Source organism: Halichoerus grypus, chromosome 12, assembly GCF_964656455.1.
Source record: "Halichoerus grypus chromosome 12, mHalGry1.hap1.1, whole genome shotgun sequence".
Classification (NCBI taxonomy): Eukaryota; Metazoa; Chordata; class Mammalia; order Carnivora; family Phocidae; genus Halichoerus; species Halichoerus grypus.
This window is the reverse complement of record NC_135723.1, coordinates 81,858,443-81,880,627: the sequence shown is the minus strand read 5'-3', so window position 1 is coordinate 81,880,627 and position 22,185 is coordinate 81,858,443. Positions and strand designations below refer to the sequence as shown.

General features: G+C 38.6%; 1 protein-coding gene across 5 annotated transcripts in view; it reads left to right on the top strand.

The window, feature by feature from the left end:
- GRM8 (glutamate metabotropic receptor 8) overlaps positions 1 to 22,185 on the top strand; it is a 730,092-nt gene that overhangs the window by 597,326 nt on the left and 110,581 nt on the right. For all 5 annotated transcript variants that reach the window (XM_078059529.1, XM_078059532.1, XM_078059528.1 and 2 more), the window contains exon 8: positions 3,641 to 3,777. In XM_078059529.1, the coding sequence (XP_077915655.1) occupies positions 3,641 to 3,777 (137 nt within the window). The remainder of the gene's footprint in view (positions 1 to 3,640; positions 3,778 to 22,185) is intronic.

Below are 22,185 nucleotides of genomic sequence, written 5' to 3'. Positions count from 1 at the left end.
AAAGATGAGAGGTGACATAAATGCAGTTCATAATGTTCTGAAGACAGTGAGTATGGATTTACTTGGGATCATTAATGAGTGCCTGATTTATGCTTTACTGCAATTTATTGATTGTTCCCTCAGTATGGAGCACTGTCTTTGGTTCAGTGCCTACAAAGATTAGAGATACACTCTGCCTTTATTAAGGAGACCTCCTTTGTGAGGAAAGCAAAGGGTCCACCCAGTGTTGAGCACATAATAGGCTCTCAATCAATATCTGTTGAATAAATGTTTTGACCCGGTATGGGGATGAATAGTAAAAGTGTGTAGAGTGTAGAGAGTGCTATAATAGAGTAGGGTAGGGTGCAAAGAGGGGCTTGGGCTCCTGCTCTGGGTTTAGAAGATCAAGTTTCTTTAGGTGCGACCTTTGAGTCACATCTTAGAAGGAATTACATAGAGAAGAAGGGTTAGGAGGAAGGCGGAAGTGAATTTATGGGTAAGAACAGGTGCAAAGACAGGATGGTAAGAAAGAGCATGACGAATTTAAAGAACTGGATTTTAGGTATAGGTGGCATTGTGTTGAAAGAGGAGAAGGAAGATTAGTGAGGGCGACTTGAGGAAAGCCATAGATGCTCACTGAGAAGTTCTTATATTTTCATACAGACACTGGAATTCAAACACAGCATTGCCATAAAACAATAAAGGAAATAATAGTTAATACTTATATAATGCTTACTGTGTACTAAACGTTTTACATATTTTAATTCATTTAATCTTCACATATCCATCCTAGGTAGGAACTACTATTAGCCCATTTTAAAAATGAGACACGTGAAATATAGGGAAGTTAAGTAACTGACCCAAGATCATACATCTAATAAGTGACAGCGCTGGGGTTTGTACTCAGTGATCTGGCTCCAGAACCCACACTCCTAGCCACTTGAGTATACTGCCTCTTAAGACAATGTCAAGTGTAGTGTAAATTACTGTCAATAATGATATTTGAAGTATTTCAGTTGAAGAATTATTATTTTTGTGATAATACATCTCTTGCTTGCTTGCTTTCCAATAAACTTTCTCAAGTTGGAGAACAGAGATGTAGAAATACCTGGAACACTAGGAATTCTATGTAACTCAGAGCACATTAACGAGAATGTGTTACATGAGTGGCATTCTTCCAACTTAGGTATCATCGTGGTAAAAAAGATTGAGACTGCTCTTGTAGGAGATAAGAGATCATTCAGTAAGGGATGTAACATTGGAGATTTTAGTTAGAGAAATTAAATATTCCTTTATTCATGAAGAAGGTCACATCATAAGTTTTCAAGTGGTATATAAATGTTGGGAATTGTTGATGATGTTAATATGAAATTCATAGTGGATATGTATTTTTTTTCTATCCAGGAATCTTTCCCATTTGAATTTCCATAATCCCTTGTCTAGATATCACTTAAAGAATTTTCAACACCCTATCTATTACTCTGCATTGGTGTGTACTGGAAATACTTATGGGGTGAATAATAATCACCATAATAATATCTAACTACCCCATGCATTGTTCTGTGCACTTGATAGCTATTTGTTCATTTAATTCTTATAAAAACCCTATGAGAAAAGTGTCATTATTATCTCCATTTTTCAGGGGCGCCTGGGTGGCTCAGTCATTAAGTGTCTGCCTTCAGCTCAGGTCATGATCCCAGCGTCCTGGGATCGAGCCCCGCATCGGGCTCCCTGCTCAGCGGGAGGCCTGCTTCTCCCTCTCCCATTCCCCCTGCTTGGGTTCCCTCTCTCGCTGTGTCTCTCTCTGTCAAATAAATAAATAAAATCTTAAAAAAAATATATTATCTCCATTTTTCAGATGAGGAAACTAGCACTTAAAGGTTAACCTGCTCGAGGTAACTAGGAGTTCGGTTTTGGTCAGGTATGGCAAATGGGTTTCCACTTGAGCATTTACGGAGTAGCTCACATAGTACCAGTTGATTGGAGTCCTCTTATTTGATTCCCCAATTCCTCATTTCTTTCTTGATTTATGTATAAAGTCATTTTCCATATGGATTAATAATAATGACTTAAATGCATATGACTCTTCTAGGACTTCAAAACATGTCTATATTCATTGTTAAGTCCCTACATGACAAGTGAATACAAAGAGACATACACAAGTTGTGGAAATAAATGGGAAGTGAAGTTAGCATGGCCATGTGGGTCTTGACTCTCAGACAGTGCTCTTTCCTTCCTGCTGTGCTGTCTTTTGTGGCCTTAGTAGTCTTTGCAGATGCCAGGTATCTATGGTCTCATTAGAGACTTCACACTATGTCCAAATCTTAGAAAGATTCCAGAGAACAGAGGAAATTAGACATCTCTGCATTAAATACTTGGAAAGCACCCTTATTGCTACTATGTGATTGTGATCCTATTTATTTGCAAGTTATTGTCTTAAGTCATCCATTTTGTTTGATAAATTAAATGCTTTAGAATTGTGTGATTATTGGTATTGGTTAAAAACTCTGCAAGTAGAATAAAGAACCCATTATAAAATAAAATTATAAAATGGACATATATAACTATCTGTAGTATATATTTGGGGAGAGTACAATAGGAAAAGAGATAGCAAGGAGGAGACACTTTCTAGCACAGTATGGAAATTAAATCCAATATGCTGCGACAAGAAATTCAGGGGAGGGGGCCTGCAGAGAAAAGATAGACACGAAGAAAAGGGATTGATGTCAGGTGAATTTGTCGAGATAGCACAGAGTCATCCAACAAGATGAAGGGGGGAAGGGAGAAGCTGAGGGCTGTTAGAGAACAGGAAGGCTCTTCAGATAGTGAGGCTCCATGCAACAAGTAAACATTGGGGTAGTGATCCCTTTCTACTCTTAAAACCTGTGATTCTGCAACAGTTAATACGAGGGCAAGTAAAAGTGAGCAGAAGCTATGAAGAGAAAAGAGAAAAGCTGAAAGCTTCTTAGAGAAATGGAAGTTTAGAAAATACTGCATTTCTGGCATTTCTTGCATCTTGCTGCCCTGCCCCAGTGAACTAGGGGAAATTTTATGACCTGAGCAGAGTCGGGACTTCCCAGTGATTGCTGTCTTGCCCATTGGGAGGGTCCCAACAGTGGTCCACATTGATATACTCGTGGGCAGAGGTAGCAGAAGCAGGGGCTGAGAAGAGAAATTGAAGAGGGAACTGCTTTAGAGTGGAGTTCAAGTCCAAATAAAGCCAAACCCGAGGGAATGTGGCTAGGATGGTCTCCTGCTGGATTTTGAGTTGCTGTTTGTAGTTCATACATATTCTGCAGGAGGTGTTATGCTTCAAGACATTTACACTCGTCGCTAGTGACTGTCACTCTCTGTAGCCAGGATGGAATATTCAGCCTATCACCTTCTATTTATTTAACTGTTATGTACATTGCCTAACTTGGATACTCACCATATACTTTCTAATGTGCATAATAAAGCATGTCTTCTTCCTATATGTATGTCTGGGCTTCTTTTCGTGTAGAAGATATTATGCTATCAAGAATGACCTTGTATAGATTGCAATCTTCATAACTCTTACTACACACAATATGTTTTTATCTACCATTCTTTCTTAGAGAAAAATAAGCTCAGTAGCTCTCTTACTAAAGCTTTATTAACATTGTTTTCTAAACATTTATAGGTAGTGCTGGGACACCTGTCACTTTTAATGAAAACGGAGATGCTCCTGGACGTTATGATATCTTTCAGTATCAAATAACCAACAAAAGTGCAGAATACAAAATCATTGGGCACTGGACCAATCAGCTTCACCTAAAAGTAAGTATCAATATAATTTTACATTAATGTATGTAGTTCTCAAGGAGAAATGCTTTATTTTTAAGTTTATAATACAAGTTTTGTTAGAATTGTCTTGTAATTATGTTTTTAAAAAATGTATGATTTTATCCTTTCTTCAACTTTAAAATGTTATGGAAAATCTCAAATGTCTATAGAGAAATCTGATATCTGGAGGGGTTTAATGAAAGACCTCATTTCCTTTTAAGTGACTGCATTGTATTTAGGGAAGTTTGGCCCTTTTCTGAAAGTCTCACTTGTTTAAGTGTTGGTACACTGTGTGTGTGTGTGTGTGTGTGTGTGTGTGCGTGTGTGTGTGTGCGTGTGTGTGTGTTGTGGGGGAGGAATGGCAGTGTGCCACGAATGATTAAATTTAGGCTTAAAAATAAGTGTATTTCACCTTTGCCATCTCATAAATTGAGACCTTATGCCTACATCTGATTGATGGAAGTGAATCATGATCTGTATTTACATTACCTCTTTGAATTGCAACACTAGAGAAAGTTAATGTACCCAAAAGTGATGTTCAGATCATTTAACAGCTTTAGGGCTAACTGCTGTCCCTGTCTACCCGGGTTGTCATCAAGGCCCAAGACCCACAGATCTTGCCATTCCTAGAAGTAAATGGCCATGTGAGGAAAACTTGGAAAGCCTAGCCTGAGTGGGGTCCCAGGGCCTGGGGGTGGTGCCAAAGGTGGACATTTGCCTGCCTTGGTGTCACCAACATGGAGGGCTCAGCCTCCTCCTACAGGGTCTGGCATGTAGGATGGCTGTGGGGTAGAAGAGCTTCATCAAATGTGCCTGGCTGGTGGCCCTCTCGAGGGGCTCTTCTAGAGAAAGGGTCTGTGGGGACATTGCAGAGAGCTATGTGGTACTGGCTCCAATTATAAGGGGCTCTGGAGCAGGAAGTTGATCCTGAACCTGAGGGTTAAGGGAGGCCCAGAAAGGGAGCAGGACTGTCAATGGCTATATGGGGAAGGTGTAGGGGTGGTTGGAGCAGCATCAGCTTATCACTAGATAAGGAATGATTGCACCTTTCAACAGCCCATGGTGTGGTATCAGTGCACACTGGCTTCGTCCAGCATAGAGAAATAAGGAGCGTGCCCTGTAGTCTCAGCTAAGGATTGGAGTTCATTCATTGCGCATGTCTTCGATAAATTGTAAAATAGGACTATTTACACAACTGAGGGGCCGAGGAGTTGCTCGTTGCAACAGCATGTTTCCTCTGTAGGCAGGAAGGTGCTTTTAAATGCTTCAAATAAACTAGAAACATATCCATTTACTGTCCTATGATTCTAATGTCTATTTCATTCTCTCCTACAATGAAAGTATCTCCTCTTCTTGATTCTCAAAGCCGTCACAACGCTGTGTATCACAACGCTGTGAGAATTGAGTTTATTTCCTAAATAAATAATTAAGTTCATTTCCTAGCCATACCTTATCCTAGCTAGAAGGTAAAAAAGGCTTACGACATACAGGAGGGTGGAGATCATTCTTGTCTGTGTGTGTATAGCACTTGTACCTGTGCTTTCTTGTGTTTGAACCCACTTAAAAGACATCGGTTTGGTATTTTTAATACATTTTTCACTTTCTGTATCTCCCAATATAGTGGTATGCTTATGCAGCATCAACCACCAAAGTTTTCAACAAGGAAGCAGATGATGAGAAATAATAAAATTGGAATATTTATGATCTGTCTTTGAAATGACTTCCTGATAATTATCACACTTCTGCATTCAATAATGTGCCAAGACAGCTAATATTTCCAACTATTGTTGTGCTTTGTAAGACCACAGATCTACAGTTTACTACATGTAGCAGCCTCAGGAAATCTTATCTATTGTTCTGCAACCCAAACTGACATTCATCGAAGCATTGTTTTGATAACTCTACAGGTTATTAATGCCAATCTGAAAATCAAGAGCTTTGTGGCAAAAGCCCTTTGAAAGTGGACCTATGTGGAATAACATAATTAAACATGACAAAGAAAATTTGTAAGGGTTAAAAGAGGGAAGCTACTTTTTATCTGATGTTTATAAATGCCAAATTGCCTATTATATTCTTATGATTAAGGATATACCTAACAAAATTCAATGGTTTAAAAATATGTGCACTGGGGTGCCTGGGGGCTCAGTCGTTAAGTGTCTGCCTTTCAGCTCAGGTCATGATCCCAGGGTCCTGGGATCGAGCCCCGCATCGGGCTCCCTGCTCTGCGGGAGGCCTGCTTCTCCCTCTCCCACTCCCCCTGCTTGTGTTCCCTCTCTTGCTGTGTTTCTCTCTGTCAAAAAAAAAAAAAATCTTTAAAAATATGTGCACTAATATATAATATTAAGATACCTAAAATATTTATACATACAAGTACATACACATCTGTCTACGTGCATGATATATTTATTCTAAAACTTCATGTTGAATCTCAAGCTGCTCTTTTATGTACATTTAACGGTGCATGAAAGTTTTCTGTTTATTATTGTGTTATTGTTCATAAAATATATCAAAGCAATTTGTAAGAATTATTTCTCATGCATGATTATGACCATTTGTAACTAGATAGTAGTGCCAGCCTTTACTGAAACAGAGAGAATGTATCTCTCAGGAGAAAAGTAAGTGAATTAGACTGGGGGGAGAGACTGTAAGTCAAGAGTTGGCTTCTGGAGCCTAGCGGGACAAATTGTTTCTCCTTGGATCAGTGACCTGGTTGAAGGTCATCTGTATGAAGGAGTACAGGATGCTTGGAAGAATAAATAAATATTTAATAAATATTAAAGTTCTGCTTAGATAGTAGTCAAGGCACAGAACAAATGCTTTGCTTCATTCAGTTTTATCATTTGTAAAATGGAAATATTAGCAGCACCTATCTTATATGGTTGTAATAAGAATTAGATGAAACAATACAATAAAGCATTTAGTCCAGGGCTTGGAACACATGAAATCCATAGACATTACCTATTACTAATCCAGTATCTCGTGATTCTATGTAGCCAGTGGGAGAGCTGATAATCCATGTGGTGAGTAGAGCACTACTTATTAGAGAGGCACTTGGATTTTCTTTAGAAAGTTCTGAGAGAATCTCTTCATTAAAATGCTGACCATTAGTCTCCATCGTCCACTCTTTCTGCCTGTCTTTAATATTGGCCTGAATACTTCAGAAAAATCTGTCTACACTTAAAAAGCAACCTTTATGAGACGATGGACTCTGAAAAACAAACTGGGGGTTCTGGAGGGGAGGGGGGTGGGAGGATGGGTTAGCCTGGTGATGGGTATCGAGGAGGGCACATTCTGCATGGAGCACTGGGTGTTATGCACAAACAATGAATCATGGAACGCTATATCCAAAACTAATGATGTAATGTATGGGGATTAACATAACAATAAAAAAATTAATTAAAAAAAAAGCAACCTTTATGTAAGACAAATACAAACTTTCTTTTTTATATGGTAGCATATGGCTAGGTATTATCAGCTAGGCAGTTATTTTTCGAATGGATTGGATAAATTCATTCTGTGCACATACTCAGTGCTAAATTTTGAGACAAGACTGAGTGAGTGGTTCTCAGGGTGCTCACAGACTGGAAGGATAGACCAGCACTCAAACCAACAATGCTAGCACAGGTGCACTGAGCAAGGGGCATGCGCCCTGTCTCGGCGGCAGCCCAGAGAGAGGTTCCTAATCTGGCCTGACTGCTGAAGACAGCTGTGTTGCGGGACAGGGGAGGATACTCTCCTCCATGTATTTCATCTCTCCTTAATCTATTAAACCAGATTTTACAACAGATTTTACACTCTCAGCGGTAAGCATTTATCAGCCAGTTATCGGTCTGAATTCTGTGTATTTTTGAAAAGCCGGTTTTTCTGGCTGAACTCAACCATCAGACAATTTTGTACACAGAGAGTGTACAATTAAGCATGTATGAGTGTGACAAATCTGCCCTGCATGTACCTTTAGTGGAGTGAAAGAATTTTTATAACGAGTAGGTTTTTTTTTTTCCTGGAAAATTATGAGGTGTTTTATTTCCTTATTGTTCCAAATATTATAGTTTCTTTTTCTTTATTATGGAACTAACATATGTTCTTAATTTAGCAATTAGAATCAGTTAGTAAAATTGTTTAGTTTGATTTAGGTTTTCTATTCAGTCATCTCTGTCCAGGCATGAAGGGCGTGTTGTCTACTTGAGAGTGAATCTGAACAATTAGGTCTCTCCGTTTTGTGAGGCTGAGTCTCCCAAGAGGCAGGTGGTCCTGATTAGTGATTATAAAACACATTGTAACCTAGAGGTTCAGAGTAAACAGCGGAGCCTGAATTGTGAGAAGAAAGCCATATGCTTCTTTACGTCCGTAGGGAGAAGGTATATGGAGGTTCCTGGATGTACCTAAAATAATGCAGGGCTCACTTTTTTTACTTCCAACCAGAGCTACTTTTTTTTTTTTTTGGATTATGGTAGGAATGAGGCATATGGTTTTACTTGTCTTATTGTTTTGTTTTCTTCTCTTTTTATTCAAGTAAATAATTTGGAGATAAATGTAGTAAAGGACAGTGGCTTCATAAGTGTCTCAACCACAATTATTAGTGGCACGGTGTCAACTGGGAAGGGTGATTTGAAGGACAAGGGCTTCATTGACCCTGATTTAATTTTGAGTGGGTCACTCCATAGAAGAGAGTAACTCTTGACCAGGTACTGAATCCTGAACCTCAGTTTTCTCATCTGTTAAGTGGGGATAATAAATAGGCTTATTATGAGGACTGAAGACTTAGAATATAGTGGTCAAGAATGATGGGTGCCTGGGTGGCTCAGTCGTTAAGTGTCTGCCTTCAGCTCAGGTCATGATCCCAGGGTCCTGGGATCGAGTCCCACATCAGGCTCCCTGCTCTGTGGGAAGCCTGCTTCTCCCTCTCCCACTCCCCCTGCTTGTGTTCCTGCTCTCGCTATGTCTTTCTCTGTCAAATAAATAAATAAAATCTTAAAAAAAAAAAAAAGAATGAGACCTCAGGGGCACCTGGGTGGCTTAGTCAGGTGGGCTTCTGCTTTCAGCTCAGGTCATGATCCCGGGATCCTGGGATCGAGCCCCATGTCGGGCTCCCTGCTCAGCGGGGAGTCTGCTTCTCTCTCTTACTGTCCCTCTGCGCTCTCTCTCTCTCTCAAATAAATAAATAAAATCTTAAAAAAAAAAAAAGAATGAGACCTCAAAGTCAGAAAGAAAGATGTTTGAATTCCATCCTTCCATTCATGAGTTTTATGGCCATGGGCATGTCATATTACCTCTTTTAGTCTCAGATCCTTCATCTGCATGAAAACAGTCATGACTGCTTTACAGAATTCATGAGACAATTAAAGGAAATCACATACACAAAGATCCTAGAACATTGCTTGCCCCATATTCAGGGTTAAATGAATATGGTAATAATAATTTGTTTCATTTTGTTTTGCCACTGTAACCAACCTATTACTGAGGACCTATAATTTCAATCTAAAATTCCCTATATGCAAAGTCTTTTCTGCCTTTATCTTGATGTTTTGGGTAGGGATTAACCTTAAAAAGAGGTACATGTGCCGTGATAACTTATCTGTGCCTATGGAATACACCCAAAATGTTTATTTTGGTATTTAGAAATGGGCTGCAGGCTTCGGGGACAACCAGAAACGAGCAAAATTTCCTCAGTGCCCTCATTTGCCTCATGGGTTTGCTGTTTTGGCTAAACAGCAGCTTTTCCATAATGAAGGATATTGAAATATTCTTGAAGTAAGGATGGATTGAATGAAGTTGGAACAGTGTTTGGGGGAGACTTGACCTTTTATTTATTTGGACTCTAGGAAGTCATGCATTTTTTTTCTCTGCCTCAATTTCCCCATTTGCGAAGTTGCCTGCATTTGGAAACGCTCTTTTATATCATGGTCAGTACTTATGAAAGATAGTTCACCCTATGAGGCCAGCATATATAAGCTCTCCCTTTCCCACAAACCACGAATGTGAAGTCAATTCTCTGAGACCTTTTACTACATTCTGACAGAACTTTAAATGCCACAGCAGTTCCTGCCCTTATACTCCATTCTGAAAAGACTATTCTGCTTCCTTTCCTTATAACAAGATGGCTAATTGTCAAAACTGTATTTTGGTTTATTAGGTATAAATTTATTCTTTTTAAAAGAGCCATTTTTGGGTCAGTAGTTATATCTCTGTTTATGAGAAAATAAGCATTTGGTAAATTCATGTTTTTGACATGTTGAGCAAATGTCAAGGTGATTAAATTTTAACTGTGTTCTTGCTAGCCCAGAGTAGGTGCTCAATAAGTATATGTTGAATGTCATGAATAGGATGCTGATATTTTCTAAATACTAATTAAATATGGAACAATGATCCAAGATTATTGATTAGAAAGTGGGCTTGTGCACAGATTATTTATTCAATGGCTTCTCCCTGCCAAGCAGAATGCTAAGCTGTTGAGGAGTACAAGGTTCAATAAAATAAACTTCCACATATCAAAAGATTTGCAATTTGGGGTGCCTGAGTGGCTCAGTCTTTGGCTCAGGTCATGATCCCGGGGTCTTGGAATTGAGTCCCTCATCGGGCTCCTTGCTCAGCAGGGAGCCTGCTTCTCCCTCTGCCCCTCCCCCCCATTGTTCACTCTCTCTCTCAAATAAATAAAATCTTTAAAAAAAAAAGGTTTGCAATTTGTTAAAGGCAACTATATACTTGAATAACTATAATAAAAGCATAATTAGGTACAGATTAAAGAACAAACTAAATTCAGAAGGTATAATGATTACTTCCAACTAGGGTGGCTGGATAAAGCTTCTTGATAGGTGAGATTCAAACTGAATCCTCAGTTACTTTAGTGGCCAGAAAGGGTTGCAAGTGTGCATAGGCCATGGAAAAAGCATCCATCCATCCATCCAAGAATAAAGTTCCTCCAATGTGCCATTGCTGTGTTGGGTGCTGTGATGATACAGAGGTATTTCACATTCAGTCCCTAGGGTCACACCCGAACTAGTAACACTAAGCAGGAACAGAATCCAAGGATATGTCTCTTTCATGAGTCCACAATGCCTCCACCATGTTCCTTTATTCTTGTCTATTTTAAACACACATTCTTATTAGCAAAGTAGGATTAGTGTTCACAAAGGAGCCTATTATGTCTTGGTCTGGAGACCGGGAATTGGGAACTGTTTTGATGCAACTAGTTTGTGATATCCCCATGGAAACAAGTTGGGAAGACCCTAATACTTGGATGGCCTGATGGGAGAAGGCTGACATTTAGAAGACCCCTACCATTTGTTCTCAGAGAAGCACTGATAATTTAGGGCCAAGAACCTATTCTACTTGTCTTTAAATCTTTAACAATTAGCCTAATGTGGGTCTCACTAAATATTCATTGAATAAATTAATGAACTAAAAAATAAAAGCAATGTAATCTTCACAAGGCCATAAAGGTGAGCTGACCCTAAAATACTAATCTGGAGATAAAGTATAACCTAGGCGCACGTGGGGTAAGGGTAGAGCTTGGAGCCATAACAGTAAGCAAGGATGAACTCAGTTATAAAAGCCAGAATGGAGAATCTAGTTCAGGATCCATCTAATCAAGCCCTATAAAAACCAAGGGAAAATCCAAAGTCACACACAGGGGAATATATGTATGGGACCCACATTAAGATTCTTCGGGACTTAACTGTTACTATGACCACTGGCTTTTATTCCTGCCACGCCATTTGCAGAGCTTCCTATACCCTGTGGGACCTCAGAGGTGCTTACTGGCTTCTGATACGAACCTTGAAGGAGCAACATCCATTGCTACCTGTCTTGATAGATTCTCTCTGCCTTATCTGTCCATCTACTTGGTTTGAGCCTTGTTCCCTAAGACATTCAAAAGGATTTAATAAGATCCATCTATCATAGCAGGATAAACAAACAAACCCAGTAAGTTAGGGAGAAAGAATAAAGAGAGTTAATAAATTTTAGTTAGTAGTCAAGTTTGATTTCCTCACCAGCAATTACAACCAATAGATTCATCTAGGCTATTCATTTGAGTAAGAATCATGCTGATATTTTAAGAACATACAAAATTATGCCATATAAAAATATAGTTTCCAGAACAAAGTGCCTGCAATGTGCCACTGCTGAGACATTTTAAGAAATACAAATGTATGACATATAAAATGGGTTTAATATGATTAAAAATTGAGATGCTGGATTCAGTTACCTTGATCTCATTGAAGACAGATTCCTGGAGTAATCTAATAGTATCCAAGGAATCTAGTAGCTTATCAGAGAAAATGTAAGTAGAGCATTAAAAAGTCTATTATTATTGATGAAAAATAGGTGAAGTCACAGGTGCTTAATTAGTTATTTTAATAAGTAATTGTGACAGTGACACGGAAAGGGAAATGAAAACTAAAAAATGATAGAGGTCAAATTAGAAAAGGCAGATCAAAGAATATATTGCGACTCAAAGAAGGACATAGCATAGAATACAAAATGCCTCTTTATACCAACACCAAAGAAGGGCAAAGAAAGATGGTGATTCTAGACTTTTATGGGGATAATAAAGTAATAAAAATTATAATAAGTGGTATTTTAATCCTTATTCTAACCTTGGGAGGAGTAAAGTAAGAACAATTTTAACTTGATGAGTAGAATAGAAAAGGTTAAAATAAGGTTATAAATATAAAATGATAATGTAGAATAGAAGAATAACTGGTAAAAAAAGACATTTTCTTATGGTAGATTTACTAAAATATATGTGAATCCTGTATGCCAGGGTACTTTTAAAAAGCTCAATGGACACATCAGTGTTATTTAAAATCTACAACAAACAAGAGAATTACAAGAACTGCGAAGTATTATATACGAATAAAATACATCGCCACCAGCTATAGATAGAGGTCAGTTGCTGGTAAGGGCATGAAATTAAAAAGAATAAAGTTACTGTGTCTGTTGATTGAATCAGAAGTTTAGCATGACATCTTTCCTCAGAAGTTCCACTATTTAAGGAAGGAAAATAGAGCCAGAAGCTGGATCCTCCCCCAAGCCCCTATACCATTTTATTAAGGTTATGGATCCTTATCTCTAAATGAAGTTCTAGAAATGTGCAGTTGTGTATATCTCGGGGGGTTGAGACATAAATCCACAAATAAATGACAGAGGGATATAACAAGGACACATAAAAGTACTAAATTTTACTATTACTTGTTTGCTTTTGTTTGTTCTAAAATCATTTTTAATTAAACTTACTTTGAGATAATTGTAGATTTACATGCAGTTGTAACAAATAATAAAGATCTCATGTCCTCTTTGCCCGTTACCTTGAAAATTATAGTGTGATAGCACAACACAACAAATTGACATTTATACGATCCACCAATTTTATTTAAATCTCAATTTTACTTGTACTCATGTGGTGTGTGTGTGTGTGTGTGTGTGTGTGTTTAGTTCTGTGCAATTTTATTACCTGTGTCTGTCCATGCTTCTACCACTATAGCCAGAGTACAGGACATTTTCATCACCATAAGGATCCCCATGTTGCCCTTTTATTGCCAGATCCACTTCCCTCCCATAAGCCTCCCCCAGTACCTGGCAACAGCCAATGTGTTCTCTATTTCTACAAATTTGTCATTTCAAGAATGTTGTGTAAAAGGAGTTATACTGTATGTAATCCTTTGAGTTTAGCTTTTTTCACTCAACATAATTCCCTCATAATCTATCCACATTGTGTGTTCCTTTTAGTTGCTCAGTATTATTCCATGGTATGGAAGTACCAAGTTTGTATAACCATTCACCCTTTGAAGGACACCAGCAAAATAATTATGAATAAACCCGCTATGAATATTTGTTGAGAGAGAAACAGGGAAGACTGATGTCTTATCTCAGAACTGAACTAATTCATTTTTATATGACCGTTTTAAAGTTATACTTAACCTTTTAATTCAGAATGCTTTTAGAAAATAAGAAAGAGAACATTATTGCTGTAGCATGCGCCTTACATTTATAACTGGCATAGTGACACCTTGGATGACACCTACTACAATTGCAGCATATTCCCTAAGGAGAAAAAGTTCTTCATCTAAAAGTAAGACCACCTAGGTCTAGCTCCTTTGAACATCAGTCTGTGAAAACAGACCTGCATTCTTGCCTCTCATGCTTCCCCTTTCTATTCCTTCTATCAATACTGCACTAAAGTTGCTGTCTGTGGCATCAAAACTCAGTCAGAGTTTCCAAGACTTCCTCAAAGTTGCCCCTGCTCTATGTTTCTTAAGTTGTTCTAACACGCTGGTAGGCTTTGCTGTATTCGTTCTCATCTGACTGCTTTGTAGCTGTCAGATCTGTTGCTACATGGCATTTTTTTTCTGCATTCAGGCCATGATTTTAGATTCCAAAAATCAGACATGACTTCTAGATTAAGCTGCTATATGATCTTTGAGACTACTGATTAAAACTCTTTGTAAAAATGTCTAAAGGGAACCCAAAGGGACTGCTGACAATGGAAATCTCCCAGTAAGAACACACTTTGAGCTTGGGATCTCTGAATTAAATTTTTTTAAACGGTACAACTAATAACTCTATCCCTAAAGTTAGCTTCTCCAAGAACCAGTCGAATTTTATACATGATATCCATAAAATGTTTGATAGAGATGTGGTTTCATGTTGTTCAAGGCACAAATGGACTTAAAGGGCAAACCCTAGGAAGCTCTGTGATGATGTGGAAAGCATCACTAGAGGTTGAGAGACTGGTTTTCAGCCTGAGCTCTCACTAATCCTGAGAGATTTGTGCTTTTCGACTTAATATGTGGGGTCTCAGTTTCCATGTTTTTAAAATTGGGAACCAAATATAGCTTTTCACTAAAATTTCCTCCAGATCTATTATTTTCTAATTGGATACTTAGATAGTAGAGTTTTGTAATATGTGTTTTCTTATTTATTTACTTACTGTTTTTTAACTGAAAAATGTACTCTACAAAATGTAAGGCCTCATTCATTCACCTATATAGAAGTAATGCTCCAGTGTAAACCTCACTGGTCAGAGGTCTTCTGTGATTATTTTCAATTCGGGGTATTTATTTGAAGGAGCATGGCTGCTTACAGCCTATGAACATTAAAACAGAAAATGGGAGAGGTTACTTTTGTTTTAATAAACGTGTAAGAATTATTAAAAATGGCTATGCTATTAGTTCTCTCTTGATTTTGCAGACAGGCATTTTTATAATATGCTTTAAAAAAATAGGACTATGCTCTAGGGAAGCTAAGTTTATTCTGTTAGATGGGCTGAAATCAAGCAGGACTAAGTAGAAATAACTAATGTGATTTGAGAAATGCTAGTTTATTCGAAAAGCACTTTTGCAGCAAAGATAAAAGAGAGAGAGCTAGGTTCCGTGTGAAGAATTAGGGGATGCCACAGTAGAGAAGAACAGCCCACATCTGAGCAATAAATGGGAGCTAGGCTTATTTTTGCTCCCATAAAAAGGGAAAAATAAAATGATTTCAGAATTCCCGCTGTGGCATCTCAAATTTGGTTGCATTCAGCTTGTGACATTGAGACAATCAGTGTGCAAACATTTATTATTACCCTTTTACCTTGTTCACAGTAAGCAGCTTTGTGTTTGGAGGTAGACGAATCGGGACTCAGGCACAGCGATCACGTCTTGATTCTGCCTTCATGCCTGCTTATCCATTTCCCCGAGTCTCTCCAGAGTTCTCCCCACTCTTTCTCAGCTTTTCACATATTTGTATGTTAAACTTTTCTCCTGAGATGAAATTTCGCATCTGTTACTAGCCGGATAAGCAATTACCGGGCATTGCATGAAAAATAGAACTTTTTTCATATCCTTTAAGAGAGTCTGAAGAAATAATTGCCTGAGAAAGTTAATGCCATTCTACTACCCTTTTGACACAGCTTCCCACTGGACAATTGGCTCATTTTTTTTTTCAGAGTTTGTGGTGGCTCTGAATATTAGGAGATTGCCTCTCCTACAAAAAAAAAAGAAGAAGAAGAAAAAAAAATTTTTTTTTCTAAAACTGTTGGAAACTTGAAGCTGAAACAACTTCCAGAATGGTAACTGTGGGTCTTGTCCAAGTCAGCATTTTCTCCAACACCTTCCTCAGAACACTGGGTCTGCAGGATTTTAAATAGCGGCTCTCTATGCACACAAAAGCTCCCTGGTCAAATAAGTTTAGGGAATGTCAGGACAACTGTTTTTGCTTTGTTTTGTTTTCCTGCAATACTTGTGGAGCCTTTAATATGCTAATGCACATCATGACTGACTGGGAAGTAGGCATCAGATGTACTGTTTAATACATTGATTTGACCATGAATCCCTTTTTTATTTGAAGGACATTTTGCGCAACTAATATTCCTTGAAGCTCACTTTGAGAAATGTTGGCTTAAGATGAATTTTCCACCTAAGCTGAGTTTTACATTTATTAACTCATTTAATTTTTATCATAACCCTGTGACTTAGATACTGGTAGAATGACCATTTTTAGAAGAGGAAAGTAAGATTAACAATAAGTCGCTTTATTCAAGTTCACTCAGCTAGCAGAAGCGTAAATGAAATGCACGGGCACACACAGCCCACTCCGGTGTGCAGGCTTCTAGGAATTCTGAAGAAGTAGAATCAAGGAGAAGTGGTGAAATGATTGAATATGGGAAACCAGGGAAAGGAGGATCTGGTGATGGCCCTAGGGTAGATGAGGATGCGGGAGAAAGATTTCAGGGAAAAGGTTACCTTGGGACAAAGCTCCAAGGGGGAAGTCACACTGAAGGTAGATGGAGCTTGAATGTTCTGGACAAGGGACATGAAGGGAAGGCATGCCAAGGCTAGGGAGTAGACTGCACAGGGGCAGAGGGGGGCAGACTAGGAATTTTCGTGAAGACCAGAGGGAATGTGAAGGGGAATCATAGAAGATCTATTTAAAAAGTGAATTTTCAATTTGGATCTCAGCTTTACGTGTGGATATGATCCTGTAACTAGCATCAGTCACTGTAAAGAAATGACCTGATCACCACTGGGCATTAGGAAGAATAAATGCCATCGACCTACAAAAAGGTGGCTTTCAGAGACCATTAAAATTTAACAATGCCACTTGACCATTTACATTATTAGGGAATAGGTCTGCTTTTGACTTAGGGCTTATTTGCTACAAAAAGAAAATTATCCTTTATTCTAACTGCAACTTTTTTCTTAGTTTTTCAAGTGGGATAAGCAGGTTCTCTTTTTACAAAACACCTCAGTCTATTCTCTAGTATTTTCTTGAACTTTGTATTGACTTGATCTCATTTTAAGGAATTTAGGGAATTTTAAGGTAGGGATAGCAACAATTCAAAATTTATTTAACAATTATTTCTATAATATTGGTTAGTAACAGCGTACTAAGCAGATATCTTATAAATTAATTTTTACTAATTCCCCCTTATTCTTGCATATGTAAGTGAACAACTTAATGAACAAACTCAGGAAACATTGCAGCGGAGTTTTTAGTTCAGTTGACAAATTATAGACCCTCTTGGTATACGCCAGAAGACAGACAAAAGTAAAATTTCTTTTGCTAGAATACCAACTGCTTTTGCCCTTTCCATAAAAACTCCAAAAAACTAGTTGGCCAATGATGATACATTCTACCAGCATCAGAGCAAAGCCTTGTTGTGATGTCCATTGCCTGCCATAAGCTTATTAATACTTCCCTGCTCCAGAATGGAGGCCGACCTCATCAGCACACTACAGTTCTGATCCTCATCTAGGAACTGGAGGTTCCTATTAAATACTAACTAGTTCCTATTTGATTGAATCTTTTTAAAGGTCAAAAAGGTTTCATATGTGAAAATACTCTGTAAACCTCAAAATGCTCTAGAATTGTTAGCTCTTATTTGTGAAGGCTGTAATCATTTTGTATAGAGGATAATAGTCACACAAAGTCACATTTTATATATATACAATAGAATATTATGCAGCCATCAAAAGGAATGAGAGCTTGCCATTTGCAACGACATGGATGGAACTGGAGGGTGTTACGCTGAGCGAAATAAGTCAATCAGAGAAAGACATGTATCATATGACCTCACTGATATGAGGAATTCTTAATCTCAGGAAACAAACTGAGGGTTGCTGGAGGGGGGCGGTGGGAGGGATGGCGTGGCTGGGTGATAGACATTGGGGAGGGTATGTGCTATGGTAAGTGCTGTGAATTGTGCAAGACTGTTAAATCACAGATCTGTACCTCTGAAACAAATAATGCAATACATTTTAAGAAAAAAAAAAAGAAGAATATAGCAGGAGGGCAAGAATGAAGGGGGGGAAATCGGAGGGGGAGACGAACCATGAGAGATGATGGACTCTGAAAAACCAACTGAGGGTTCTAGAAGGGAGGGGGGTGGGAGGATGGGTTAGCCTGGTGATGGGTATTAAAGAGGGCACGTTCTGCATGGAGCACTGGGTGTTATACACAAACAATGAATCATGGAACACTACATCAAAAACTAATGATGTAATGTATGGTGATTAACAACAATAAAAAATAAAAAACAAAGTCACATTTTAAAAAAAAATTCAACTTTTTAATTTTCTCCTTTGGGAGGATTTTTGACATACTTTGAGTTACGCATAAATTTAGTCGAATTGGATTTGCATATATTCCCACAAAACTGAACTTCTAATATTTAGTTTCTTCCGATTTTTGTGTCTATTTTTGGTGTGGGGTGTATGTGTATGTGTGAAGTTCAGTCTTTTACCCCGACTTAGAACAAGAACTTTTCATCCCTACTTCATATAAGATAATGCCCATGGAAAAGTCTGGTACTGTAATTGACACACAGAATAGGTTCTCAGTAAATGTGGGTTGAATCTGAAAAATTTTGTTGTAGGTGTGTCGCTTGACCATTTCTCCCTTACCTCATATGGGTAGATCCAGCTAGGAAGAGAAAATATGGGTGTTTTTTTTTTCTTTTAGTTTTCTTTTTTTCTTTAAGCTTCTGATCATTCTTTAGCTGATATAGCAAATAAAATACTTGTAAAATTAGGGAATGTTTCATGAATGTGCCCTTTCGCAGCCTTTCAGGAGATCATATTTATTGGCATAGAAGAGAGCTGCTTTTTGTCACGGGAGCCCTCGCCGTTTGGGAGGGCACCTCTGGAGCATGGCAGCCATCAGCTGCTGCTCCCTGGTGGCTGCCCCTAACTGCCCAGATTGTCTAAATGTTGAGTGGAAGAAGAGAAAGGAGCAGCTGTTCTAGAGCTCTGTAGCCGCCTCTGCCCTCCCCATCACCTAGCAAATATTCAGCGCGGCTTCTGCAGCAGGGGACACACCGAGGCAAGCTGTGGTCCTCTCCACACCAGTCAGTTGCTCATTCCTCACACAAACCACAAACCTCTCTTCTGCCATCCTTTATCCATCTCCTTTCTCTTATTCCCGTTCCTTCTTCAGGATACTAAGTGGGAATGGGGTCGGGAGACTGAGCGGCTGTACCCAGAGGGATTCAGGCTTCTGGCCAAACTGTATTCTGCTCTCCATCTTGCTACTTTTATTTCCTTAACCAAAAATTCCTCCCGTGTCAGACATGTATGTAAAAACATCATTTCACTTGGCTTCAAATCAATCCTTTATGGTGATATCACTGTTTATCTGTAACAGGAACAGCATGAATAGAAGACTATTAAGAGTTTTTCACTCTAGTCTCTTTAAGGAGAATCACTTTTGCTGTCCATAAGCAGGTCTATGAATGAGGGGAGAATCAGGAATCACTGAAATAAGCTTGTTTGATTTATATTGAGACGATCAGAGAAAGAAATGAATATATCGAGCAGATGAGAAGTAAAGGAATAAAGAAAGGAGCATGAGTTGGTTTGGTGGGAGATATGAAAGTTAAAAAAGAAGAAGAGTTTTTCAAGTAACTGCTAAGTGTGAAAGGTACATATACAGAGAGACAGAGAAGGGAGGGAAGGAGAGACAGAGAGAGAAAGAGAGAGAGACAGAGACACAGAGAGAGAAATGAATGCCTGAGATGTAGAAAACATCTGTAGAAGAAAGCATGCTCAAAGGGGTACAAAAGGATTTCAAGAAATTGTGCTTGGTTAGATGGGTTACATAGAGATTCATCTTTTGGAATTGCTGAGAAACTTCAATAAATATTTAGCTGAGAAACTTCAATAAATATTTAACTTGCTTCCAAATTATTGTTTTGATATTTAGTCACTATGCTATGAGGCAACTGAGTTTTCTGTGGTGACAGCATTTGAATGTAAAGTGTCTTGCCTAGTGTTTTTTGGAGTAAATCATCACCTAGAATGTAGATTAGAATGGAATTTCAGTGTTTCATGGCTTGGAAATTTCACAGAAATTTCCAAATGATTCAGTGTCATCTGTGGTTGTCCCTGGAATACTATACCAGAGCTGGAGGGAAACTTTAGCTCCTTCTCTGATATTAGAATAATGGTTTGGGATGATGATCTACTCTTTGGCTTTGGATTACTCTATGGATTACTTGTTTTTGTTTTGGGTTTTTTTTTTTTTTTTTAACTCAGTATTAAATAAATTCACTAAATTAAGACAGCCTAAGAAGTTCCTTTAGGTAACTTCAGATTGGAAATTAGCCTTTTAACCTTCCTTCATAAAATATCAGGTATCTTAAGAAATGAGAGACCATTCAGAATGGACACAGGAAGTGTGGTACTCAAGTGTGGATTGGTTTATGGCCTAAAGTCCTGTGCCACTAACTGAGGCTTTACTCTGAGGGTTTAGACTTGGATACCAACAGTGATACTAGGAATGCAAGGAATTGATGGCCAAGGACAGAAAATTAGGCCTTTGAGTTGTGGAGAGGAGTTCCTACTGAAATAGGGTGGCTCTGGTAAGCCATGGAGGCCATAGAGTCAGCAACTTCAGGATTTGGCTCTAGGATATTTTCCTGGATTCAAAGACCACAAAATCTATGCTTCTGAAGAAGACTGCCTCACCGACCTAGAAAGGGAGCTGCAGAGTCAGTGGGGACTGGGGGTGTAAGTTTAACTTACAATTAGGTTTTGATATAAGGCAAGAAGTCTCTACTATGCATTCAGACGAGGGGATTTATGCCCCAGGCCTGTGCAGTCAGAATCTTCACTAAGTTTTTAAGGAATAAAACATTTGTGGCGCCTGGGTGGCTCAGATGGTTAAGCGTTTGCCTTCGGCTTGGGTCATGATCCCGGGGTCCTGGGATCGAGCCCCGCGTTGGGCTCCTGGCTCAGCGGGGAGCCTGCTTCTCCCTTTCCCTCTGCCTCTCTCCCTGCTCATGCTCTCTCTCTCTCTCTCTCTGTATCTCTGTGTCTCAAATGAATAAATAAAATCTTTAAAAAAATTTTTTTAAATATCAAAAAAGGTGGGAGGAGAGAAAAAGAGGCAAAAAATAGTGTGGGCTGATTTTTGAGGAATTTCTGTAGAGTTTTAAAAGAAGGAAGAGACTTAGAGATAGTTGCAAGTATGAGAGACACTAAAAACTGGGGAAAGATGACCTCAGTATTATGCTCTATGTTATGAATTCAGTCCTTTTTTGGTATTTGTGAGTGACATCAATACACATTGGAATCACTTTTCATTATTTTGGTGTGAATTTGGTTTTTAAATATTACATAATACTGGACCCAATTCAAGGGTGCATTGGCTTTGCAAGTGTTAAGGATATTTACAGCCGAGGAAACCAAGGCTCAGGAAAGAGAAATGGCTTACTCCTGAGTCTTCACCAATAGCACCTGACCAAGAAAGACCCCAGGGGCTTCTACTGTACAAGGGCTGCCTCCGTTGGCCTCCATCACGTTTCTTGTTACTAACCACTCTAGGAGGAGAGTGGGTGGAGACCTGGGGTTGGAGGGCTAATGGTTGGGTGATGAGAGAAATATATTTGGTGCAAGACCTAAAGTTCCACTTGGAAATTAAGGTGCCAGGGTAAGAGAGACATAAATACAAGAAAAGAAAGTAAAATTCACATTAATGCTTTAGGACATAGAATGGTCTTTGAAGGGGTTGGTGCCTCATAAATGTAAGAGTATCATAGTCAAAAATATAAGAGTATCAGTAAAAAAAAACAAACAAACCCGGTGTGCGTATTTAAACAAATGTAATGTGTCAGAGTCCCACATTGATATTTGATTATTCAGTTATGGTGGTTTGGTTAATATTTTTCTTTCTTTCCTCAACTCTGAAAACAAAACTCATGGGTCAAGTAGCCAATTTGGTTTCACTCCCTAAAGGATCTGTTGTCCACCCTCACAGTGTATGCTGGCTCAAAGCCAACTGGGGGAAAGAGAACCGGCAGAGAATTTAAGAGGATAGCAAGTAAGCTGGTTCTGAGACAGCTTGGAATTCAATAGGGCTGACAGAAGACAGTGAGTCATGTTATGCTATCCTGGCCTAATCAAGTCAGAATTCATCAGGGAA